At 51.7% G+C, this 26309-nt stretch overlaps 1 protein-coding gene across 2 annotated transcripts in view; it reads right to left on the bottom strand.

The window, feature by feature from the left end:
* C2H6orf132 (chromosome 2 C6orf132 homolog) overlaps positions 1-26309 on the bottom strand; it is a 32230-nt gene that overhangs the window by 3013 nt on the left and 2908 nt on the right. Inside the window, exons 2-4 of one of the 2 annotated variants that reach the window (XM_074332922.2) lie at positions 18479-18585; positions 5432-5507; positions 73-3196 (exon numbers count right to left, since the gene is read on the bottom strand). In XM_074332922.2, coding sequence (XP_074189023.2) covers positions 73-3196; positions 5432-5507; positions 18479-18585 — 3307 coding nt within the window. Of the gene's footprint in view, positions 1-72; positions 3197-5431; positions 5508-18478; positions 18586-26309 lie in introns of those variants that run through there. The other variant, XM_074332923.2, reaches the window with a different exon arrangement.

Below are 26309 nucleotides of genomic sequence, written 5' to 3'. Positions count from 1 at the left end.
CCGAGGGCAGTGCCTCCACTTCACCTGGCTGCCTACCCCGGCGTCCCTCCATTGCCCTCATCGCCAGCTCACCTGCTGGTAGCGGGGGTGCAGCCATGGTCGCCACCAGGAGCTTTGTACTTGGCCTCTCCGCGGGCCTGGCCCTCCAGGGACATCCTCCGCGTGCTCAGGCCGCCGGGGGCCACGCGACCCGCCGAGTTGACGCGCCGCATCTCCGGGCCTCCGGGCGCTCCGAAGGGCCCTCCCGGCTGCGGCCCGAAGCAGTTGGGGGTGCTCAGGCTGCGGCCGTTGCCACCGCGGGACAGCCCGGGGTTGCGGTGGGGTTCCCCGACGTATAGGCGCTTCTTGATGAGCGAGCTGCCCCCGCGGGAGAAGCGCTCCAGGCCTCCGGTCCCCGCGTAGCGCGCACCCGCCGGAGAGCGCGAGAAGCCGCGAGGCGCTGCCGGGGCCGCGGGGCCCGCGTGCAGGGGCTGCCCCAAGTCTGAGAACTTGTTCCGGGGAGGGGAGCGCCGGCGGCCCAGATACTGAAGGGCCGGGGCGGGGGGCTCAGGGTCATTGCTGAACTCTGGAGGCGGTGGGATGACCTCGAAGCTGAACTCTTTCTCCTCTTCCTCCTCCCTCTTGTAGGAAGGAGAAGAAGGGGATGAGAAGGACTTGGGCAGCAGGCGGTCCTGGGGAAGGTTGGAGGATGCTGGTCTTTCCCAGGCCACAGGGGCCTGGGGCTCCTTGGTCCAGTTGTGCCCTCTGGTTGGCTCTGTGCCCTCTGGGCCTCTGCCCCGCTGGGGCTTCCAGGGACTGGGGACAGTGGGCTGTGCTGACGAGGCCAGCTGCAGGTCCTTCTCAGCCTCCGTGGGTAACTTAGGCACCACAGTGAAGGAGTTGGGCCGGCCCTCCTTGAGGAAGATGCTGTCAGAGCCTGCCTGGTGCTGGCTGCCATGGTCACGAAGACTCCCTGGCAGGGAGGACCGACCCACGCCAAGCCCTCCAGACCTCCCCTTCTGTGCCCTCTGCCTAGCTGCAAGGAGCAGGGCCATGGGCGAGCCCCGCTCCACAACCTCCCCAGTCACTGGATGCCTGAGGAGTTCGTCAGCAGGCTGGGCTGAGGCTAGGGGTTTGGCTGGCAGCCCCTGGGGCCCCTTCGCCTCCATAGGCTCTTGTGACCCTGCAGCCTCTCCTCTGACCATGGTGGGTATCACCACAGCAATCTCTCGGCTGAGGCTGTTCTGGCTGTGATGGGGTTTGTAGAGAAATGTCCCCTCCTCTCTGCCAGGGGATATCTTTGGTGGGAGGGCTGGAGATGAGAGGGCTCCCTGTGTCTGAGGCTTACTGGCCTCTGAGGGGCACCCTCCTGCCTCTGTCTGGGAAGGCACTGCATGTTCTTGGGGTTCTGGTTTCTTCCACCGCTCAGCTGGGACGAGGTTCTTCTCTGCTATCAGGTGAGATGATGTAGGCCGAGTTGAGATTGTGGATGTTATGGCAGGCCCAGGCGTGGCCTTGGGTGGTGTGGCTGGCCCAGGTGTGGCCTTGGGTGGTGTGGCTGGCCCAGGAGTGGCCTTGGGTGGTGTGGCTGGCCCAGGCGTGGCCTTGGGTGGTGTGGCTGGCCCAGGCGTGGCCTTGGGTGGTGTGGTTGGCCCAGGTGTGGCCTTGGATTGGAGTGGCGTGGTTGGCAGAGGGGTGGTGGATAGTGGAGGCAGATTCTTGGCCACAGGCTTGGAGGATTGGCTGTTATCGGCCCTGTTTTCAAAGACTCTTCCTCCTTCTAGCCGAGGTTTGGGAGGCAGAGACCCTATGCTGGGCTTGGCCTCCTTCTCTGCTGATGAGGAAAGCCGGGCCTCCAGTTCATTCCGAATCTGCTGGACATTGGGAGTTGGAGAGACTTGGGGGATGTAGTCCACAGGGGGCAGGGTCAGGCTAGCAGTGGCCCCTCTCTCCGGACAGGGACTCTTCTCAGGATCACTTGGCGGTATCGCCTTCTCTGGCAGGCTCGGGGGAGCCTCCTTCTCTGGCAGGCAGGGACCTTTTTTGCCTTCCTTTTCCTGAGAGGCCACTCTTGGGCCCGGCTTGTGACTAGTGCATCGGTCCTCTCTCTTGGAGCCAAAGAGGTAGGCTGCCAGCTCGCTCCGCAGCTTTGCCATCTGGCTGGGATCCCGCCAGTCCACAGGCTCTGAAGAGTTTGTGTCCTCTGGGCTGGGGAGGTTGGGTTTGGGTTTGGGAGCAGGAGAGCTGGATTTGGGGCTTTTCGTAAACCTAGCAGGTGGAGGAGCTGCCTTCTCAGCAGAGGGCAAAGGAGGGGCAGCTGGGGGAAGGGGGGGTGCTGGGGGAGGGAGTGGGGGTGCTGGGGGAGGGAGCGGGGCTGTGGGAAGGGGCAGGGGAGAGGCTGGGGGTGGAGTCTCAGCTTGTTCATTTGTCCAGGACTGGGACTGGCCCAGCCTTGGACTGGCAGGTGCCACCGTCCTGAGCTCCCCAGGGCGATCTGGTTCCGGGGCCCTATCCGGGTAGACCAGGGATGCGGGGCGGACCTGGAAGGTGGGAGGCAAAGGGAGTCGACTGGGGGCCTTCTTGGTGGCCCCTTCTTCCTCTGGAGGAGCCCCTTGTGTTTCCTGAACTGGGATGGACGAAGTCCTGACTGGCGTTGGGGGAGGCACTTTGAATGAACGAGGGAAAGTGAGGTGGGGCTCTGGTTTGGGTCCCAGGGGGCTCCCCTTTGGTTCAGCAGGGCTCCTGGGGGGGCTGGTTTTGGGGGCTTCTGGCTGCCTGCCGTTCAGTGCTACCTCTGATTTCCACTTAGTGACATTCCCAGGGGGAAAGAGGTAAGTCTTCGTTCTGTGAGGAGACACTGGAGCTGGGGGTGCTGGGGCTGGCATTGGGGGTGGGGGTGGGGCTACAAAGGCCAAGGGCGGGGCAGGGGGAATGAAATCTGGAGGGGTGGGTGTGGATGGGGGTGATAGGGCCCCCAGTACTGGGGGTGGAGGTGGGGCCATGTTGGGCGGGGGTGGGGGTTCCAGTAGCAGGGGAGGTGGTGGGGAAGCCTTGGTAGGTGGAGGTGGTGGTCGGGACTCCCCTTGTCCTGTGGGTGGCCCTGGGGCTGGGCCTGGGGGAGGCGGGGGGATGAGTGGGTCCTGGCCATAGTGCGCAGGCCTCAGGTCACCCACAGAGCTGTACAATCGGAGGTTGCCGTTGACTAGTGAGCTGGCACCTGGAAGGAGGGAGAGGCAAATATTAGGAGGCCAGTGAAGTCAACCAGCCTTGCCAATCTCTGTGTGCCCAGGGCAAGGTCGGGTGGGCAAGCAAAAGAGGAACTGGTCAGGGTCATGCTTTTCCTTCTGAACACCCAGTGGGAGGGAGCGGCAATGTCTGCAGTCTCCTGAGCTGTCCTGGAAGTGGCCCTCTTCCATCTAGGGAAGGGTCTTGGCCCATCCCTGGCCCAGCCTCTGGAGTTTGTACTGAATATTCTCCATTTACTCCTGAAAATCACATTGTACCCTTCTCTGCCTTGCTCACACTCTGGTATATCATCCTTTACTGAATTCTCTTCAGTTACCTCCTTTGAGGGCACCTTCTGTTTCTTACAGGGGCCTTGACTGGTACAAAGCCAGAAAGACCAGGGTTCAAATCCCAGCTCTACCATTCACTAGATTTATGACCTTGGACATACTAGCTAACCTTGCTGAGCCTCAGTTTTATCATCTCTAAAATGGGCATAATGTCAGTGCGTACCTCATAAAGCTGTTGTGAAGATTAAATAAGAGAATTCATGTAAATACATGTAAATGGCATAATCACGGTGCAAGGCCCATAGTATGCTCTTAATGGATGGGAAACACTTTGATTACTATCACCTGTGCTTGACGTTTCAGCCTGTGTAAGACAGACAGGGAAAATGAGAGAGAGACAGGAAGTCATGGATCAGGCGCAGGGGCCTGGCCTTCTCACTGAGGAAGTTTCTATGAGCAACTCCTGCTTTTTAAAGACCCTGAGTCTTTAAAAACCTAGTAGTTGTCCATCTCACAGAGAACTTCTGAATAGATTGTCGACTGCAGGATGGAATGAGGTGTGTAGAAAGAAGGTGATCCAGACAACCTGTCACTAGAGAGATGCAGAGAACCTCTGGGCCCCGCAGCTCACAACTCTCCCTTCTCGGACCCATTCCCCAGCCCCACTCCCTAGAGTCTACAGGTGGCTGGGATACCCTGTTGCTTCTCTCTTAGGGGTACCTGTCCTTCGCATCCCCTCCTCTCAGTTTCTAGTACAGAGCGTAACAAACCTAGGGAGTGTACAGCTCTGTAAGGCTCTTCCCAGCTGTCTAACTTCAAAACAAAGAACAGATGAGTGAGGAGGGGAAAATTAACATTCATTGACCACCCAAGTGTTCAGAGCTGGGATATAGCAGTAAAAAACAAAACAAAACAAAAATTAGTCAAAATACTGGCTCGCTTGGAGGTTTTGTCTTAATGGGACAATGAGACAGATCATAAACACAATACATTAGTAAATTATTACCACATCTGAGGATGGTTAATAAGGGGAAAGAAAAACCCAGGAGGGGTGCTGGAGGTGTGGTTTGAATAGGGTAGTCAAAGAAGACCTCTCAGAAAAGGTGACGTTTGAGAAAAGAGGAAAGGAGTCAGGGAGAGAGTTGTACATGTATCTAAGGGAAGAGCAGTGTGGGCAGAGGCAACTGCAGTGCAAAGACCCAGCGGTGCCTGGGTATTGAAGGAGCTGCAGGAGAGGACAGTGGGATGGTTGGAGGAGTGAGTGTGAGCCAGGAAAGAAAGCAGGCGATGAGCCCAGGTGAGGCCAGATTCCAGCAGTCCTGGCAAGAAACTTTCCTTTGAGTGACATGGGAAGTCACTGGCAGATTTTAAGCAACAGCTGTGATAAGAAGTGACTTATGATTGAAAATGGCAACTGGATTTGGAGCTGAGCTGCGCCCTCCACAACTAGATTGAAGGACAATGACTTGGAGCGGATGGGCCCTGGAGAAACACGCTGTTCCCCAATATTCCCCAATTTAAAAAATTGTAAAAAGTGTTTAAAAAAAAAAAAAGAAGTGACTTATGTCCCATCCTGTCCCTCTTTTACTCCTCTAGAACTGGAATTGTCTTTCCCATTGCTCATTTGAAAATACAGAGGTTAAGTGATTTGCCCAATAGAGCAAAGCTAATGCACAGGGGAGCTGGGATTCAAAGCCAGGTCTGTCTGACTCCAGGGTTCTTTCTACCACTTCATGCGGCCCTATTCTGGCCCCACACCATCCTGCCCCCTCTGGAAGTAGGTCTTACCCAACCCTAGCTCTCCTCAACAACCACTGCAGCCCGTAGCCAAGGGGCCTGGGGACTCCGGTTTTCTCACCAGTTGGGGAAGTGGGCCAGGTACTTGGGCCGAAGGAGGAAAGAAAGATGGACATGCCCCAAGCCCAGGGTCCTCTTACCTGTCGCTTCTTTGTCTGCAAAGTCTTCTGGGACAGAGGGGGTGGGCACAGCAAGCCCATGGTTCTCCTGGGCATTCTGAAAGGGAGCAGAGAGATCAGGGAACAGGAAAAGACAGACAGGTGACTCTTTTTTTTTGTTCTTTAACTTTTAAAAAATTTATTTAAGTGTGTTTTTCCAGGACCCATCAGCTCCAAGGCAAGAAGTTGTTTCAATCTAGTTGTGGAGGGCACAGCTCACAGTGGCCCATGTGGGAATCGAACCAGCAACCTTGTTGCTAAGAGCACCCGCTCTAACCAACTGAGCTATCCCGCCACCAGACAGGTGATTCTTAAATTGCTGCTGTGTGGGGCCATTTTCCTGCTCAAAAATCTTCAGTGATGGTGATGGGTGCACAACCTTTTGTGAGCACACTAAAATTAAAAAAAGGGCTCATTTCAAAGGTGAATTTTATCATACAGTCGAGGTTTGTTATTTTAGGTAGTTGTGGTCTGTAAGTTTGCTCCAATACCAAATAAGCAAAAACTGAATCAACACCCTGACGGAAATACAGCGTTAGGTTCCTACAAACCTTGGTCACAACATTTTCAACAACTGATCAATATATAACCTTGTTTTATGTGTGTTCCTATTTAAAGACACCTTACTTAATATATGTCGTTGCCTCATTGACATTGAACTCATGGATTAACATATTACGTTGGCGCAAAAGTAATAACTCGCGCCTGAAAGAAGCTTATCTAACGCACGTATTTTCTCTCCAGGGCACAACACAGCCTTCCTGCACTTAGGAATATTAGACAGCACTTCAGCACGACTCTTGGGGGCCGTTTTAAACAGTGAAATCACCAACAAAAAGCGAAGAAATACAAAAAGCATGGTCCTGAATATAATAGAAAAGGACACTTGTTGACAGTATGAAAGCTGACACAAGAAGCCATGTGTCGTCTTATTTTACTTCAGCTGGGAATGTGCATGGAGTGGCTGAAAATTTTCACCCCTCTGCGCATGTCCAAAGCATCTTGAGTATTGATTTTGGGGTAATAAATACATTTTAGTGAGTAGGACAATTTTCATATATAGAGTCCACAAATAATGAGAATCAACTGTGTATGAATTATATCTCAATTAAAACAAAACAGAACAAACAAACCCGGCATGACACCCAGGGGTGTCCACAAGTTAAAAGCTGAACTCCTTTGCCTGGCCTCCTACTCTCTCTTCATTTTCCTCAAGTATTTACAGAAAAATAAATAAAAAGGGGGGAACCGGGCTTTTGACAGCACCGCAGACGCCGTTCTGATCTGTAAGCCTAACAGACCATAATGTGTTTGTACAGCTGTGGGTTTGTACAGACTATTTTGCATTCTATTTTTTCTCCAAATACACATTTCCATATGTCAACAAAGTCCACACACCTGTCCTTTGAAGAGCTGTAGAGTATTTTATGGTTGCTTTCAAGGCCCTCAACAACCTGGCCTCGCACTTGCCCGCCAAGTTGTATTTCCCACTCACCTTTTATACTCATCCTGCACGCTAGCTCGACCAACTCCCTCCCCCCATCCTCCCAACCCACTCATATGGTTTCTGTTCATCCCTGATGCTGGGTGTGGGTCCAGCTGTGCCCCTCGTCCCATCCTCCATTTCTAACAATAATACCCCTTGCGCTATGCTCTAAACACCACTCTACTTGCCGATGATGGCGTTAACCCTCTGGGCTTAATGGAGTAATACATTAGATTGGCGCAAAAGTAATTGCGGTTTAAAAGGTTCAAAATAATTGCAAAAACCACAATTACTTTTGTACCAACCTAATACAAGAAGGGGGATTCAAGGTAGATACTTCTGAAATATCCACGAGACCCTAGGATCCCAAGGGTCATCTCAGAATTACTCTGGTCTTTTGCGGGCAACAAACAACACATCTTTTTGTGCTTAAAAAATTCTGCAGCTGGAATGGCCTTGAGCTACCATCTAGTCTCTTTTTCTGCCTCTATTTGCTTACATGGTCAACACACACCTGTTCTCAACATCTCTCAAACCCAGTGATTCTGAAGCAGGGGCAGGTATGGGGGCCAGCCCATCTGAGGAGGGTCTCCCAAGACGTTCTGAGATCCAGCTTATGTGCATACACACATTCACACACACGTCACCGATTGTCTAATAACATCCACTGAGTATGCATACTCTGATTTTGATGAGATGGAAGCCAGACCTCCAAAAGCCAGGCTGAGATCTCTGATGACTCTTTTGAACATATTTATGAAGTAGAAAGACTTGGGCACCTCGCATCAAAATTCATGCTTTCAATTTGGCCAGTGGTGTGACTTTGGATGAGCAGTGGCGATGGGGGATGGGGACAGTGATGTAAAACTCATTTATGCACCTACTGTGTGCCAGCCCTATCCTGAGAGCTTCACCTGTATTATTTCAAATCCCTTAACAGAGCCAGGGTGCAAACTTAGGCCTCCCGAATTACCTTTTCTACAAATCACTGACAGCCATTGTCTTCACTTACAAAATGGAGATAATATTGCCTATTTTGCAGGACCATTATGAGACTCAAATGAGATAATATTCCTAACCCAGGAAATCAGTGCTAGTTGAAGGATTATGTCTTCCAATCCTCTCCCCTACAAAGGCGAAAACACTGAATAATTAAAGCTAAGCTGCCTGGAATTCTGGAAGCACCTTCCGGGTCACCCCGAGTGCTTAAGTATAATTATATTACGAGCAGGAAGACGGACGGACTTGATGGGCTGGAGGTACTACGGCCCAGCCACGCTTTCCTCCTAAAGAACCCTGGAAACGCATTAGACTGCCAAGACCACAGGGTAGAACTCTGTCTCCTAAGCGGCCTTGGAGAAGCTGCCCAGGCAGAGCATAGGCTTTTCAGGTCCCCACACATTAGGGGTCCCAGGACAGACCCTCCAGCTCACCACAGTGCTTGAGGTGTTGTAGCACTCCATCGTCCACCACCCTTGAGGCAGGTCCCCAAGTCCAGCCTCATCCCTGCAGGAGCTCCCAGCACTGAACACAGCCCCTCATCTCCAAGCTCCAGCTGGCCCTGCTCTGTCCCACTTATACCCACATGGGCTCTGGTGGCTCACTCAGCCGGCCCTTTCACTGTGTGTATTCAGAGAAGGAAAACACAAATTCACATTAACCTTAGTCCTAGAAAAACAGGCCCCGAAAGTGAGCTGCCCTCGTTCATCACAGGACCCAGGCAGCTGGCATCGAGGGCACTGCTTGGATGGTGACATATGTCAGTGAGCAAATGTACAGGTTTAGACATCATCCATCTCCATGGGTGCTGGATTTCCTGACCCGCCTCTCTTAGCCTTGGAGAACCAAGGAAAAACCTCATTAAGAAGAGGGCTTGGAGGTGACACCTAAATGTAATGCATAATCCTCGATTGAATCCTGGGATAGGGGCGGCGTGTGCCATGAAGGACAATAATGGGACAATTGGTAGTAATTGAATATACAGAGGGTGCCAAAAAAAATGTATACACATTTTAAGAAAAGAAAACTATTAAAATTGTAATACCCAATATATACCAATAACAAAAGATGAATACAAGTCACATCTGACGTCTGCAATGACAAGAGGTGCTCAAAGTGGTTACCATCAGCGTCCAGACACTTCTGATGATGGCGAACTACTGCTTGAGCAACGTTGACCAAAGTGTCCACTTGTACACATTTTTTTGGTGCCCCCGGTATATTAAGTATATTAGATAATAGCATCGTATCAGTGTTACATTCCTGAACTTGATTGCTGTGCAGAGAATGTCTGTCCTTGGGTAACACACACTGAAGTATTTAGGAGGAAACGGGCATGATGTCTCAACTTTTCAGTGGGTCAGAAAAAAACAGTATGTGTATACCAAGGGAGGGAACAAATAAAGCCAATGTGGCCAAATGTGATGTATCTGAGCAAAGGCTCCAGGGAATTCTTTGAGCTATTTCTGCAACTTTCCGCACATTAGGATGGGTTAAAAAGGAAAAGTTACTTAATGCCACTGAATGGTACATTTAAAAGTGGTGAAAATAGTAGGTTTTATGTTACGTGTATCTTACAATGTAAAAAAGTTAAAACAATGACAAGAATACAAAAGAGAAAGTGTTGGGGGAGACTTAGAGCATATCCATCCACTGGCCATCAGCACCTTACATGCCTTCTTTCTCTCACCCCCAATACTCCCAGTCTTAACCATAATAACAGCTGCTACTTCCCAGCACTCACTATACTAGATACTCTTTCTGCATTTTCTATCTTTTGACTCATTTACGTACTTTTCACAATGACCCAATGACATAGGTGCTGTTATTGTCACCTCCATTTTACAGATGAGGCAATTGAGGCACAGAGAGGCTATGTGACTTGCCCAAGGACACACAGCCAGTTGTACATCACTGTCTTTCCAGTCACCTGATCCTCACCTGCACACCCAGCGTGTCACCCAGTTCGGCCAGGTACTTCCTGAATTCCTCCCTTCCTGCCACCTTCTAAGCTCTGCCCTACTTCAATCCTCACTGTTTCTTACCCAGATAGACAGACATACAGACCCTGCCATTATCACCAGATACTCCCCTGGCCTCTGCCTCATTTCATTCTCCAAACCTGACGTCAGGGTGTTCTGTTTAAAATGCATCTCAGAGCAGGTCACTGCCCTGCTCAGAATCCCTCCATTGGTCCAGAGGATGAAATCCAAACACCTTCATGTGTCATTCGAGACCTTTCATAAACTGTTCCCTCTGCAGCTCCTGCCATCCTATTCCCCACCCACTCCACAAACCCTGGGTTCCAACTAGTGGTTCTCATCTTTTCCCCACCCCAGTGTACCTGAGGACCCCACTCACTCATAAGTAAATGGGCTCCTTGCAGCGGGGATCCTCAGTGAGGCAGAGAGACCACCCCTTGGAAGGGTTATTTGGAGATTCCAGGGCTGAGTAAACAGTGTGAAAAAGCCCCCGGATGATTCGACTACACCTCTTTCCCCCACCCATCGTGAACCACTGCAGCTGCTTGGGATTCATTCCCACATCCTCTAAGGCCTCCACAGCTATGCCCTTGGTCTTGCACTTACTCTGCCTGTGGTCCTCATCGTTGCCCGCAAACTCCTAGTTACCCTTTAAACCCCAGATTAATTGCTCCTCATCCATGTAGCCCTCCTTGCCAACCCCAGCTTGACTTAATTTCTCTTCGCTGTGTGTGCCTCACCCTGTATGCATTATTATTACAGTTCACATTGATTAGGTGCCTACTGTATACTAGGTACCTTTCCGAGTACTTCACATGTAGCAACACAATTAGTCCTCACAGTAACCCTAAGAGGTGGGTTATTGTTTTTATTTTATAGATGAGGTTACTAAGGCATAGAGAAGCTAAGTATACAGCCCATGGTCACATGGCTAGTAAGTGGCAGCGCCAATATTGGAACCTCAAAGTCTGCCCTCTTTGCCACTATTGTATTTCCTCCAGCTCACATAAGAGCCTATGGTGGATGACTGTCCCCTCTGCTGCCCCAGCCCAGCCTACCTGTGGGTTGGGTGACGGCTGTCTTTGTCATGCCTGGCACAGACTGGCCATTCAACCAATGTTTGTTGAGTGAATAAATTCCCGGATGAGTGAATGAGTGGTGGAAAGAATACAGCACAGAGAGGCGGACACCCTATGCTCTGGTGCCAGCCCCACCACCTATTAACTCGGAGCAAAGTCTCTTCTCTCTCTGGGCCTCCCTGCCTCTTCTGGAATGCTCTCTAAGGATCCCTTCACCTCTGGCGTTTTGTGAGTCCAGGCCCATAACGTGTCCAGTCTGTGACTCAGCTCACATTTGCCATGTGGGTGGCAGCCTGGACTTACTGGGGCCACCCCTCGGTGACAAGATGTTGGGATAGACATCTGCCATTGCCTCCAGATAGTTCTCTGCCTCCAGAGGGGGAAGGGGCAGGTGGGGAAAAGGAGGAGAAGAGCTGGAAGGAGGAGTTCATGAAGCTTCTTTTCCAGGAGCCACAAGGTGAGGCCAAGTGGGCCAGGCTGGGCCTGAGGTCACTGCTGGCCTCAGACATGGGACTCCGATGCTGCAGTCAGTAGGGGTACGGGCTGTGCCCCACCCGCAGCACGCCTGCCCTGGGGAATGACAGACCCGGTGGCCCGGGGTTGGTGTGTGCCTCAAACACATTCAGGAGACAGGAACGTGTGGCCCTTTGAAGGTGGCAGCCCCACATCAAGAGAGCGGTGCACCCACCTGTGGGGAAGGAAACAACCAAGAACATGCAAATGAGCATGAGTGCCTGTAGGAGACAGCTGGCTGGTGCTTCCTTCCTCGGGCCAGTGGGCAGCGGGCCCCAGCCATGGCCACTCCCTGCACTGCTGCTGCAAAGCAGCCCTTGCTCAATGCCTGGGGCAGAGTCCAGCCCCGGCCCTGCCTGGTGAGGCACTCCCCATGAAACTGGGCCTCATTTCTTCCTTGTCTACACACCCAGACAACACCCAGAAGCTAAGATCATTGGTCATTTCACTCACCTCACAGAGGGGCACAAGCCAACTCCCCAGCTCAGTCAAGCAGCCTTTAAACAGCCATCACAACCTAGTATATTGAAAGTTATCCAGCGATGATTAGCTGGGGGGAGGCTGACGGCACAGGCGCCTTCCAAGAATATTTATATTTATGTTCTTCTTTATACTTATCTCTATTTCTCGGTATTGAACAGTGAACTTCTGTTTCCTTCTTGATTAAAAAAACACCCAATACAATAGTAATTTAAAAGAAAAAAATTCTTGTGATCAGGTGGAAAGAACATAAATTTTGGAGTCAGGCAGCCTAGATTGGCAATCTTAATTTTACTCCCTTGTCCCAAAGCAATTGTAGGCAGTATCTGTCACACAGTCAGTGATCAGTAAGCGTGCCCCTCCCTTGCCTTCTGAGGCTCAGTTTTCTCATCTCTAAAATGGGGATGATCCAACCTCCCTGTGTGCCTCCTTATACCTAAAGAGATCCTGCAGAGTAAGCTCTTGAGAAAGAGCATTTCCCCTGGGCTCTCCTCCCCTAGGTCCTAACCAACCTTAGTGGGTCAGCAGTGACATGAGTTCTTGGCCTGCTGCTCTGGGCACAGTCCTGGGTGTGTGTCTGTGTCTGTTTGGTGGATCTGAAGAGATGGGTGCTTCCTCTGGTCAGGGTCGGATCACCGGAAATCCCCTATGTTCCTTTTGACTACAAACATCTCAGAGTTGAAGAGAAGGAAGGAAAGGGAGAACAGGAGGAGGAAGGGAGGAAAAGGGGCTTCATGAACAACTCCTTCCAGCTCTCCTGCTCCTTTTTCCCACCTGCCACTCACTGTTTGAGGTTGAGGTTAGTCTCCCCTTAAAGCTTTAGGGGGTCAGAGCTGGCTGCTAACCTCCTGCTGTACCACCAAGGCTTAGGGCGACCGAGCTCACACCACTGATGGCTCCAGCCCTGCCCCCGTGGCCTCCTCTTGCCCGAGACACATATCCTCATGCCTGGAATTCCTCAAAACCCAGCCAAACCCCAAGGTGGGTCACCAGGGCTGGGCTAATGGGCAATACATGGTTGACCTTGGGCACAAGCCAGCTCTGAATCTTAGCTACACATTGTGGAATGCAAACTTCCTCACTAGATTTCTCCTGGAGCCCGGTTGGGGCACTTCAGGGTTAGGTGTGGAGCTGCAGGGGTGAGGGAGATGACCCCGAGCCACAGCTAGAGCCGGGCATGGTTGGGGGCACCCCTGTAGGCTGGGGAGCAGGGCGATGGGAGCCCAGCTTGAGAGACACAAGGAAACCCTCCAGGCACCAATGGCCTCAGCTGGGTGAAACCCACCCAGGTGTTTTCCTGGCTTTGAGGGGCAGTGGGAGGGGAGAGGTCTGTGTTCTTTGTAGAGCAGCTTCTCTGAAACTGGGAGCCAGTGAACATTTTATAAAAGAGCTCAACTGACTCCTCCCTGGCCTCTACCTTCTGCCACAGTAAATACCCTCTCCTGGGGGTCAGAGGAGAATTATACCAATGAGACCATCTTCCTCGGGATTGGCCTGCCATCCCAGAGCTGCTCTTAGACCAGGGCTACGAGGGCCCTGCCCTGGACTCTGTGCCACAAAGGGCTCTGCTCTGGTTCCGTACAGGGCAAGGAGTCCATAGGGTCAGGGGACATGCCCTCAGAGTCCACATCACCCCCTTCTTGACCCTGCTTCCGGCACCAAAGTCCCCAGAATTCTAAGCAGATGGCCCTGAGCCCACTTCTAGAGATTCTCCCCATCAGTCCTCCTGAGGGCAGTCCAAGCTGGGGGTGGGTGGGGGAGAGGAGTGCACATCCCTGAGCCCATGGGGTGACCAAGAGGTGTCTGTTTATGGGTGAGAATGAGGATATAGATGGGGTTTGAGAGGTTCAGGTGGAAGCCCTCAGTGTGAGGAAAGGAGCCAGGTGGGGAGAGGTGGGCTGGGCTATGGTGGGGTGGGAGCTCCCTCTGTACACTCACTGCAGGCCTCTGACACCCACCCCACGTGAATACATGGAGCTCCCTTACCCACAACCCTTCCAGCCAACACTGGCCGCATGAACCTGTCAAAATCTAACAACAACTGCCCTGCCCAGTTCACCCTAGGGAGCTCCAATGCCACCCCTAAAGGGAGCCTGGGCCTCAAGTTCAGAGAGGAGCTCCTGCAGCTGGCGGTGGAACGGAAGAGGAAATCCAGCTGACTTCTGCTGGTTCTTTAAGCTTCCAGGCAGGAGTCCAGAATAGGTGGGGCCTGACACCTCCCCAGAAACAGCCAGGCCTGCCTGACTCAGAGGGTGGGGTAACCCAGGAAGATCTCACCACCTGGGGCACCCCTGGGGACCTGTCCAGCCAGTTTCCCCATACTTGCCACATTGGCATTTAATTTCCAATTCCTCATATGCATCACCCTGGGGATGGTTTCATTCAGACCAGGGGAGGGTAAGAGGGAGCCCCAGAGAGAAGTACAACCCTCCCTCCCACCACCAGCTGTTCTACTCACTTGGCTCTGGAAAGCTAGAGACAGGCTCTGGCTTGAGCCTTGGGCCCAGCTTCCCCTTGGAGTTCTACCTCCACGTAGGTGGGGAGAAAGGATCCTGCCCCCATCCGGTCAAGGCCCATGTGGACAGGACTGGATTGGGACAAGAGCTGGGCTCAGGTCTGGTCTCTGCCTCTGTCGAGCTGTGTGACCCGGGGAGGACCCTTCTCTTCCTGGGCCTCGGTTTTCTCATCCCAACGAGCACTGAGTTCCTTCTGAGCTCTGAAGCTGGGTTATTGTGATCCAGTCCCTTACAGCTCTCGGAGCAGGAAGTGAATGGCCCCGGCGGCTGGAACACAGCCCTTTCCAGGGTGGAAGCAGAGCTCAAGGAGTGATCTATATGTCATGAGGGGCCTGGCTTCTTTGGGGGCCTCCAGAGAGCTGACTGTACCTCCTGTCCCTCCCTTAATGAGTTACTTTAACACAGAACATGGCTGAGGAACCCGAGGCCTGGGGAAAGGAAGGGCCTGGCTCTCATCCACCCCACAGCCCAGTGACAGAGCCAGGACTGGTGCCAGTTACCCGAGAATCAACCCAGGTCCTGTTCCAGTCACTAAGGGGTCCTGAGGTCTTTTAATAATTGGCCTTTGATGCCTGAGAAAGTATTTCTTAGTCCTCTGCACTCTCACCTCAGAGTGAGGAAGCTCCAGGGAACGGGCAGAAGCACCAGCCATTGTCCCTCCCGCCCCCCACTTTTGCCCTCTCCTCTCACACTGTCCCTTTGCAGGCTCATGTGGGGGTACTGACAGCATTCAGAAGAAGACCAGGCCCAGACGGAGCTCAGGAAAAACATGGGCCTTGCCAGGCCTTTGCCTGGCTTCTCAGCATCTCTGCCTTGTACCTCCCCTGCCCCAGCGTGGCCTAGCCCAGGAGGTGCCCTCTGAGTGTTGGAGAACAGGGAGGCGCAAGGCCCAGCTGGTTAGGACAGTGTCACTCCCCACCCGCCCTGATGGAGGGCGCTTGGGGATGGGGTGTGCCAGTGTGTGTATGTGTGAGCCACACCCACAGGAGTGCTGTCCTCTAGCTCCTCTTCATTCTCCCAGTCCCCTGCCCCGGCTGGAAGAAAGCAAAGGACCCAGCCCAGAGCCAAGGGAGAAGAGTCAGGTTATTCCCCTCAGCTCAGGAGCAGGTGATGAAAGATTTTAGGGCTGCTCTATATCTTGCGACCTGAGTCAGAAGCACAGAAATGTCGCCAGGATATGGGCCATCAGGTCAAGGGTTTCTAACCTAAAGGTGCACCACAGGTAGGTTTCCGGGCACCTGAGAGCTCTCTGCTGAAATTGTAAGCAAAATCGCATATATGTATGTGGACCATAGCCTCATCACGGTCTCAAAGGCGCCTATGACCCAAAAGAGGCGAGACCCTGTTGCCTAGCAGGCCCTGGCTGCCGGACAGGGGTTCAGAGAGGCAGATAAGGAAGTGCCAGTGGTTCTGCAGGCCAGGGCTGGAAGGAAAGAAAAAATCTTCCGCGTAGCTGGGGAGGGGGCGGGGAGAGGGGAGAGTAGGAAGGAGGAAATAGAACTTGGATCCTGGAGCCTGGCTGCAGGGGTTCAAATCCCAACTCTGCCACCTACGTGCTGTGTGACCTTAAGCAAGTTACTGTCCCATTCTGTCCTTCACTTTCTCCATCTGTAAAATGGGGATTCATGACAGCACCATCCCAATAGGGTGGCTCTGTTGGCTCTGTTAACATATACTAGGCATTTGGAATGGCCTGACACACGGCCTGAATTGCACATAGCACAAGCTGTTCTGCCACTCCACCTGCCTTTCCCCATGGAGTGAAATTCCCCTTTCGGGGTTCAGTTCCTGCCTCGTTTTCCTCTGCAAAACCAGGCTGGTGGGGACCTGATGAGCCCTTTTCAATTGTCAGTTCTCGCGCATTCATTCTCTCGCCCACACCAACGAGGTGTGAGTGTGTTGGGGCGTGGAGGAAGCCCCCATCTCTTGGGATTGGCTCTGAGGTTTGCCTGGAAGGATGGCTCCCAGAAAACAGCCTCAGAACTCTGGATCTGACCAGCCAGCCAAGCCCCCTCCAGTGCCTCCCCACCCCCAGTCTTCTGCAGTCGGCCTGAAATCTGCACGACCCTGGTTGGCCCAGACCAGATCCTAACCAGAGGATCCACACCAGAAGAGAAGAGAACAGAAAGGCTGAGATTTACCCTAGTCACAGCAGGGGCCCAAAGTGGGTGGGTGGGGCATGCAGGATTCTGGCCAATCAGAATAAGCTCAGCTGTGCAGCATTAACCCTTTAGTTTCTGGTTCAGATCTGGGGGAGGAGCCGGGACAGCAGGAGCCAGTGAAGGGGCAACAGCCATTTATTTCAATATTTTAACAACCTGGGTGTGTCAGCCCAGGGCCCATACCACTGTCCTTGTAAGTTTGTGTGCCCTGGGGGACAGAATCTAATTCACCTCCAGTAATAGAAAATCTCAAAATTATTTCACCTGCATTTGTACGTGCAATGACCCCTGTAACAGTTTTACAAACCTCTGGCAACAAAGGTAGGGGCTGACTCATTTGCTTTATACTATTTTGTTGTTGGTGTTGTACTTTCTGTGTTTGTCTATGAATTGTTTTTATAAGCATTAGTTGAAGTTATATTTCCAGAAGTCTGTGTGCTCAACCCTGCTCCATGTAGAGGCCTTGGGGATGCAGCAAGGAGAATGTAAGTCTCGGTCTCTCCCATCTAGAATCTCAGGGTCTGGTTAGTGAGATTGGACAAACCAGAAAAAAAAAATGGCGATGGCGAGAGGAAAGTGGTTGTGCCAGGCAGTGCTGGGCAGAACTTACAGGTGACCAAACCCAAGGTGTGCCCGAGGTCCAACAGGCCCCTGAGAACTCAGACCAAGATTAGGTGTCTTGTCAGTCCCGGCGGTACAAATCCTCATGGACCCCAGTGACAGTATTGTCTCAACCAGGACCCGTCTGACAGACAAGAGTGAACCTACAATTCAGGAGGCTGACTGTTTAGGCTCTAGATCTGGGTTGTCCAATACTGGCCACAGGTGGCCACTGAACACTTGAAATGCCACTAGTCAGAAGTGGGAAGTGTAGTACACCAGATTTTGGACTTAGTATGAAAAGAATATAAAACAGCTCATTAGTATTTTTTCTATTGATTAAATGTTAAAATAATAATCTTTTGAGTATATTGGGTTAAGTAAAATATAGTATTAAAATTAATTTTACCTACTTCTTTTTACTGTTAAAGCAGCTACTAGAAAACTTAAAATTACATAAGACACATTATATTTCTTTTGGACAGCACTGGTCAATGTTGTCCCAGAAAACCTGGGAACTCTCATCACAGTAAACAGAACCAGTCACAGCGCAGTTGTTTTGAGTCTCCCTTGTCAAAGAACAAAAGTCCAACCACAGGCCCTAGAAGGGAATTTTTGGTTTCCTGTCATTTCAGACTCACAAACAAATAATCTGTCTGTCTCAAATGCCCTCCTCCCAAGGGTCACTACTCTTTGTCCTTCGAGACAGCGCACATGTCACCTCTTCCAGGAAGCCCTCCTTGACCACCCCCTGTGGCTGGATCGACTGCCCCTGCTCTGGCCTGTATTCTATCAGTCTGTTTACTCACTCGTGTCCTGCCTTGAGAGCAGCAGTGCTGGCTCAGTCATCTCCACATCCCAGCATCTAATGCAGGGCCTAGCATGGAGAAGGCAGCCATCAGTGATTGTGGAATATGAATCCTGCTTAACTGGAGGTACCCACTGTTGCAATGCCTCTGCACACAAGTTTCCTATAACCTCTCCTTGGGTTCTGACCCAGAGTTGACACCCCTAATTCTAGCCTTCCTGCCATGAGCCTCAGCCATGCCTCCTTCCAGTAGCTGTCCTGGGTTGGCGTCAGGAAGGAAGGGAATGGACACAGGGGGAGGCTGATGTCCACTAGGCCTGGGCAGGTGGGACTACCTCCTCCATGGCAGCCCAGGTGGCCCGTCCAGAGCAGACCCTGAGACACCAGAGCAGAACCATACTCACCAGAGGAAGGAAGGTCAGTAGAGGCCGGACTCGTGGCCGAGCTTTCAGCGTGGCTGTTCCTGACTCGGTCACCGTGTCAAACCGATTGTCTCCATAATAGATCCCATCTAGAGGAGACAAGGGGAGACCATGAGCTGCAGATCAAAGGCATGTTGACCGCTGAGTATAATCTGCCCTGCAGTTCCTATGAGGAAATTCAGGCCCTGTGGTTGGCCCTTTTTGACTCAGATCCTACAGACAGGGTGTGTGCTAATGGGGCCTACTAAAGAAGAATTGGGAGGAGCTCCAGGGGGGGTTTCTTGGGGTCTCCTGCAGTATTCCTGGGGCTTTCAGCTCCCAGCAGCCATCTGTCTCTTGATTAATCCTCTACAGGTCCTGAACCCTCACTCCCACAATCAGCCTTCCTTTGGGGGCCCTGAAGCTTGGCCACGGTCCCAGCTAAAGCTTATCTTGGAAAGAGGGAAGAAAACAACCTGGCTTTTCTCTCAAGTGTTTGAATTTCTAATCTGGAACAAGTAGAGTAGATGAGCCTACCTGCTGCCCCCAACAACCCAGCACCTACCTTTTGGACTCCTCTAACTGGAGATTTTCTTGCCCCCCCAATCCACCAATGGTTGTGTGCACGGCTCTGTTTCATGCACCCGTGAGGGCAGAGCAGAAAGAGTGGGACAGTAGGGTACATGTGACCCAATACAAATCCCAGCTCTGCCACTGACTGGCTGTGTTGTTTAACTTCTCTGGACCTCAGTTTTGCCATCTATACAATGGGAATGATGATAGTGCCAACTTTATAGGACTGTTGTGAGGAGTGTGGTCAGCATATACATAGTAAGTGCTCAACAAAACATGGTCTCTTTCCCTGTTGGCAGATGATATGAAGGACTTTCCTCTTCCTCCAGTTACTGGGCCTGTGCTCCAAGCTGTTTCTATAGTAGTGGGAAGGGTGTGAGGAGCCATTCACACTTCAACCAATCTTCCTCATGAGCCCTAACACACATTGATAAGAATCTTACATCCCACCCCAGGTTCACACACAGTCCCCTCCTAGAGGCAGGGATCACTGTGGGCCTCCTACTATGTCACTCACATGGTAAGTGGCTTACATCCACTTAACAGGCCCTGAGGGACTTTCTCCTTTATAGTTGGAGGGGAAAGAGAAGAAAGGTCCAAATCCCAATTCACCAGAATCTAACTAACTGGAACATTAAAGGAACATGAAAGGGGATTACTTTTCCCCTTGCACATGACTTTAGGAAAAAAAATGCAAGAAAGCCAAAAAATGTATTCAAAAGAAATTGGGCTTGTCAGGGAGGTCCTGGGATCAGAATACATCCCTCCCCTTTCCTACACTTACAGCCATGGCCCTCTACGTGAGAATCTGGACTTCGAATGTGACATGGAAACTCCTGGGAACAGTGCAGGAAATGGACGGAGAGCCCTTTGTCTGCTGCCCTACCAGGCAGAGAGTTGGCTGGTACATTTAAGGTTCTCATCTCTCAAAAAGAGCCAAAATGGAGAGTTCTCCGTGTGCTCCACACATCCCAGGACACTGCAGTTCCCAGCACTGCCCAGCTCCGGCGGGCAGACAGACGGGATTCCCAGTCCTGGCTGCCAGGCTCCTCGCCTGAGGCTGGAGGCCAAGAGCTAAGGGGCGGGGCCGGGGGTGGGGAAGGAAGGGGGAGCTCTGAGAATGTAGGTTTGGCCCAACCAGAAACAGCAAAAGTAGAGATAACTGGATATACCCGGCAGCTATCCTTAAAACCCACCAGATTCTCCCTGGCTTCCAAGAGCCTACGTGTTGGCCAGGGTCTCCTGGGACATTCTCTATAGTGCTGTGTGTGGGATAAGGTCTTAGATCTGATAGGCTGTTGGGTCCTTAATAGGACTGAGGGTCCTTAATAGAACTGGGGGTGGGGTGTGGATTAACACAGGGCCTGAGTGAGAGGCACGCTCCTAGGCAGGCTCTCTCTCTAATTACTTCATGTAATCTCTGCACTGCGTTCCTTTCTATAGCTGAGTTAGCATATTAATGGCTACTGTTATTGTGTGCCTAGGAGCTTTTAGAAGCGAGCAACCTGGCAAGGTGATCATTATAATAACAGTCATAATATAATAATATGTAAAACTTATTGAACAATTTTAATGGACCAGGCACTGTTCTAAGCATCATTTACATTATTAATTTAATTCTCAAAACAGCCCCATGCAATTGGCATGATGATTACCCACATTTTACAGATGAGGAAACCGAGGCACGGAGAGGTCAAATAACTTGCCCAAAGCCTCAAAGTAAGTGGCGAAGCTGGGGTCTCTGCTCTGGGGCTGATCTCGGAACCACTACACACACAGCTCCCAAAGCAGGGGGATCGTAATCTTGCCGTTTACAGGACGTGGATGGGAGGATGAGGGTAAGAGGGGGCATGGCTGCTATTTGATGGTAAGGGAGGCTTGGTGGCCATGCAGTGGGGCTGGGGAGGCATGGGAGGTGAAGCAGCTTGCCCAAGGCCATGCCTGGGTCAGGGCACCGTGGCTCTGACCCCCACATGGGCGAGCGCTCTACACACCTCAGATTCCGTGACTCAGCCCTGACTAAGAGGCACTGTTGTCTCGGTTGGTTTGTGGTTGTTTTTAGTAGGGGAATCCTTTCTAAGAATACGATTGTTCTCTGGGAAACCTCCTGAAAGGGAGGGCCTGGGGTTGAGGCAGGGGTGAAAGGCCCAGGTGGCTCCCTCTCCACTGGGGCACATCTTGGAAGTCCAGTTTGATTTCCCGGTTCTAAGAGGTGTGGCTGGGAGTCAGGAAAGGAAAGGGGATGATGGCAGCAGATTCACAGTGGTGTGATATGACAAAGACTTGACTGGACATTGCTACCTTTGAAGATGGCAAGAGGCCACAGCCAAGGACTGCAGGGGGCTTCTAGACACCGGAAAAGGTGAGAAAAACAGATTCTCCCCTATAATCTCTAGGAAGGAGCAAAATCTTGCCAACACTTTAATTTTAGCCCAGTGAGACCGGTGTCAGACTTCTGACCTACGGAACTGTAAGCTAATACATGTATGTTGTTTTAAGCCAAAAGAAAAGAAGAGCTATGGCTAGAACCCGACAGGCTTTCCCTGGGCCCCTCATACTTGGGCTCAGCTCACAATGAGTCAAGCCATGCCACCAACAGGTGAGGCAGGTGTGGCCACCACCATAAGCTAGGTTCTCCAGGGTTCAAGTTCAGGGTTGGGGTTTTCTGAACCTCAAAGTAAAGGCCCAGAACTAAACAGAAGACCACAGAGTCCAGCCTTGGGAATTTTCCTATGGAAGTAAATGAACTCCACTGGGATCACTGAGTCAGGGACACTAGAATGGACCTTCCTGAAAAGCAGCCCCTTCCTCAATTAAGGAGAGAAAGGAGGGCCAGGTTACCTCTTGAGGAAGGAAGGGACAGTGAGGAGGGAACGGAGCTGATGGAGAAGGGGCTGGACAATTTGCCGTCTGAGGACAACGAGACTTCTCGGTCAGAAAAGAGGGGCTCTACCTAGGATCGTGCCCACCCTGAAACCTGGAAACTCCCTCTGTGTCTGCCTTTTTACTTGACCCCCTTTCCCAACTGGAAGAATTTTCGGGGATCTCAGAAGTTTTGAGCTTGCCACGAGGACCAGAGAGGCAGCTGAGAAACATCCTGAAGGGATTCACAAGGCAGGAAAATGAAGACAGCCACCTGACCAGAGCTTCCGGGGAAAGGGGGCAGGCATCTTCAGGAGGCCCCTGGGGCAATTCCGGCAGCCAAGAAGGCTTGGGAGACCACGGAAGCAGGATCTGAGCCGAGTCTGAGCCCCAGGCGGACCACAGACCTGTCAAGATAAGAACTCTAGCCTCTATCTGGCAAATTCAACTAAAAAGAACACTGATACAATAGGATGAAATCCAGGTCTGCCCCCATTTACCCAAACCTGATCATCAAAACTATCCCAATTCCCCCCCAAATGAAATCCTCTTTCTGACAGAATCGCGCACAAGATTGCTTTCCATTGGTTACATTTCTCTCTCATATCTTGACAGGAAATGAAGTCAGCTTTGCTTTCTTTTACTCTCCCTCAAGGACGTGAGTTCACATAAATCCCACCTTATGTCCAAAAACGGAGTTTGAAATTAATTCGGAGTGCCACACCTGTTTTAGCAGGAAGGCTTCACCTCAGATTTTAACCTGGGGGTGGCAGCTACCCTCCTTCAATCAGGACGTCAGGAATCCCTGACCCTACTATTGGCTTCAGCGGTATTTATGTTGTGGCTGAGACAGCCTGGGCTCAGCCTGGGCTCTGTGGAGGCCACAGCTGAGCCTCAGCCCCAGGCCAGACACCCCAGGCAGCTCACAGCTCCTCCCTGGGAGGGGTGACAGGACAGTGTGGGGTCAAGACCACAGGTAGAGAGCCCGACCGAATTTGCGTTCATCCTTGCTCCGTCACTTATCAACTGTGGAGTCTTGGAAATGTTACTAGATCTCTTTGAGGCTGTGTCCTCATCTTGGTAAATGTGAGTACATGGTCCCTACTGGATAGGTTGGTGTGAGGCGGAATGAGATAAAGTGTGCAACAGGTTAGCACAACGCCTGGCAGATAATCTGGGCTCGATAACTGGGAGAGCAGTTTATCATCACCATTACCATCATCATCATCATCATCGCACACTCTCTGCTCCACCTTCCCTTGCTCTGCCAAGGGTTTGGACTGAGCTTGAATCAGGTTGAATCACTGGCAAATTATGAGTGAACACTGGTACCCATGGGTGAGAACCACCGGGACGCAGGTGGCCTTTGCTCTCTTGTCAGGGACAACTTTGAGTCTGGACCCTTGAGGCTACCCTCTTTGCAGATGAGGACACTGAGGCCCAGAGTGGGCAGGGCTGGCCCAAGGTCGTAGAGCTGCGGTGTTGCCACGGCCCGAGCAGGACCCCGACTTGTAGCGCTGGGCTCCAAGCACAAGTAATGCAGTGCCTTACCCATGGCACATGGCTCGCTGCCTCTCCCCAAACAGGCCGACCTGGTTCTCTAGGTCTGGGACCGTGTGTGTGTGTGTGTGTGTGTGTGTGTGTGTGTGTGTACACACATGAGTTAAGAGGAGGGGGTATGGCCAGCTTTGGGGAAGTCGAGAGCTGGGCACAAGCTGCAGTCTCACTCCCAGCCCTTTTTCCTCCCTTTCTCCCCCAGAGGAGGAGCCTCCCTCCAGGTCTTGGGCATTTCTTTTCTCACAGAGTTCAGGGCTGAAAGCCTGGTAAAATGCTCCTGCTCCCCCGTTCCCAAAGCTGCCCCGGGATTTCCATGGATGTTGAGTTATTTAGCTCTTTCCCCAAATCCTAAATAGGTCCAAACTTGCAAGAAAATTAATAATAAAATGGAAATGTCTAACATCTATTAAGCTTATATCATTAACGTCTATTAAGCTAGGTATCATTCTAAGTGCCCTTCACAAACCTATGGGGGAGGTACTCTTATTATTCTTGTTTTGCAGACGAGGAAACTGAGGCTCAGAGAGGTGAAGTTCCCTGCCCGAGATCCCACAGCTGGTGATTCAAGCCCAGGCACCTAACTCTAAATCCAGTTCTCTCTGGTCATAGCCAGCACAGCAGGGAAATAACGCAGGGACCCAGCCCCTCTTCCCTTGGACTCCTGTTTTTCCAGAGTGAGACTCAAAAGTTGGTGAGACCTAGAGAAAACAAATGAACCTGGGAATCAGAATCCCAGCTCCTCCATATAATACCTGAGGGCTTTGAGCACTTTCTCAGGCTGTTTCCCTACCTGTCAAACGGAGATAATTACTTGTATTCTGTAGGAAGCCTCCCCAAATGAGGGGAGGGAAAGAAGCTATCAGGGACAGGAGAAGAGCTGGGGTGATGGTGTGGGATTCCAAATTGCCAGGGGCCCCCAAATGACACCAGTAGCACTGGCCACCGCCTGAAGGAGAGTTAGGTGTGGGAGTTTGTTGCCTTGACCCAGAGTAACCCAGAACCCCAAAACAGACCCCTCACCTCTACCCTATTGAGGTGGTACGTGCAGGTCTGGGCCACTAGGAAGGCCCAGATTTTCAGGGAAGCAGTGGGGGGGGGGGAGCATGTGAATGTAACCCACAATGGAGTTAATGAGGCCCTTCACTGCTAATTATCAGGTCCGCAGGACAGGAACCTGAAAAGGCCAGTCTGCCCCAGCAAGCCCTAGCAGGCCTGACCCCAGCACCAGAGAGAGCCGTTTGTCCAAGGGCAGAGGGGACATTGGGCTGGAGTAGGGCAGGGAGGAGCCACAGAGCAGCAGAGGAGGGGGGCCCAGAGAGGGAGGAGCCTTGGGGGCAGGGACTGGAGGGGGAAGAGAGCAGCAAACAGGCCCTCTCCTTCCAACTTGGACGTGCTGCTCAAAGAAGGGTCTTTGGACCTGCAGAAGGACTTCACCTGGGAACCAGTGGAAGTGCCATCTCCCTCCATCCCTAACCTACCGTGTCAGAATCTGATCTTCATAAGGTCCCGGGTGATTGGATGTACTTAAATTTTGAGCTGCCCTGAGCTGAAATGACAGTCATTGAACCTCTGAGCCTTCTGAGTCTGTTTCCTCAATTGAGAAAACATACGTCGTTTTTTAGCACAGTGCCTGCTTCAAGAAATAACCGATAATGATGGCATTATTATTGTTATTAATTTATTGGCTGAGAGAGAAGGACCCTGTAGCCGGTGGCAGTGGTCAAGGGAGGGCCTGCTTTCTGAATTCAACTACCAAGACAAGAGGAACTTTATATAATGGGGCAGCAGAGAGGGTGTGTGTGTGTGTGTACTAACTGCCAGCAAACCACAGCACACCTCCAAGGGCCAGGAGCAAACAACAGTCTCCTTCACACCCCTGCAAAGCACAGGTCAGCTTTCGGTAGGCTGGTGCCAGCTGGGCACTGGCGGGAAATCTATGCTCAGCTTCTGAGGTTCATGAGTTCCTACCCTTAGCCTGGCCTGAGACACAAGATCAGGGGGCCCTAGGAGCAGGGATACCAGAACCAGCAGCCACCCTAGGGAGCATTGGGGTTCTCTTAATTAGGACCTGGCCACAGTCCCTACACACTTTTTTTCAGAACTGCAGGAAGTTCTAAGGGGAAAAAGTTTGGCCCAGCTCCCATCTGGGGAAAGGAACTCCAGGATTCTCAAATCTTCCTGTATAAAAAAATCACCCAGGAGCAGGTGAAAAATCCAGACCCTGGGCCCTAGTCCAGCGATTCCGACTTCAGACGCTTGAGGTGGAACCCTAGAAATCTGCATTTTAAGGAGGTGTCCTACCTGGTTGTGATGAAAGTGATTTACATTTGGAAGCAAGAAAGAGAGTTCCCCAGCAAGCAGGGCAGTCTCATTGCTGGGGTGGGGTGGGATGGCAGTAGATAAAGAAGCCAGGCTTAATTAATCCAGGAGGCAAGGGAGGAGTTCAGAGCACCAGGTCTCAGGGGGCAGCAGCCCATCCCTTGTCTCAGGATTCCCAAAGATCACCTCTCCATGCCTTTAAAAGACAATTGTGTGGCCTTTTGAGACCCTAGCACTGGCTGGGGAAAGGCAAGAGGTTTAATTAGGATTACAATTGCATTACGAGAAGCCCTCAAGTAAAGTAAGTTACTGGAATAAATGTTAGGAAAATTCTTTAAAGAAAAATGTATCCGTAACCACCTTCACATGACTGCATTTTACTGGCTGCATCCAGCCTACCCTGTGCAAACAGATTTTTGTACGTGGCTGTAGCCACTGAGCAAGTGGTTATGCCTTACTTCCCTTATACACCCCTGCACTGATTTCCAAGGGCCTGACACGGCTAGCTTTGCAGGGAATGTCA

Source organism: Rhinolophus sinicus, chromosome 2 (genome assembly GCF_057876585.1).
Source record: "Rhinolophus sinicus isolate RSI-liver-muscle chromosome 2, RSI-T2T, whole genome shotgun sequence".
Taxonomy (NCBI): Eukaryota; Metazoa; Chordata; class Mammalia; order Chiroptera; family Rhinolophidae; genus Rhinolophus; species Rhinolophus sinicus.
Note: the sequence above shows the minus strand (reverse complement) of the source record. Positions and strands in the feature narration are given on the sequence as shown.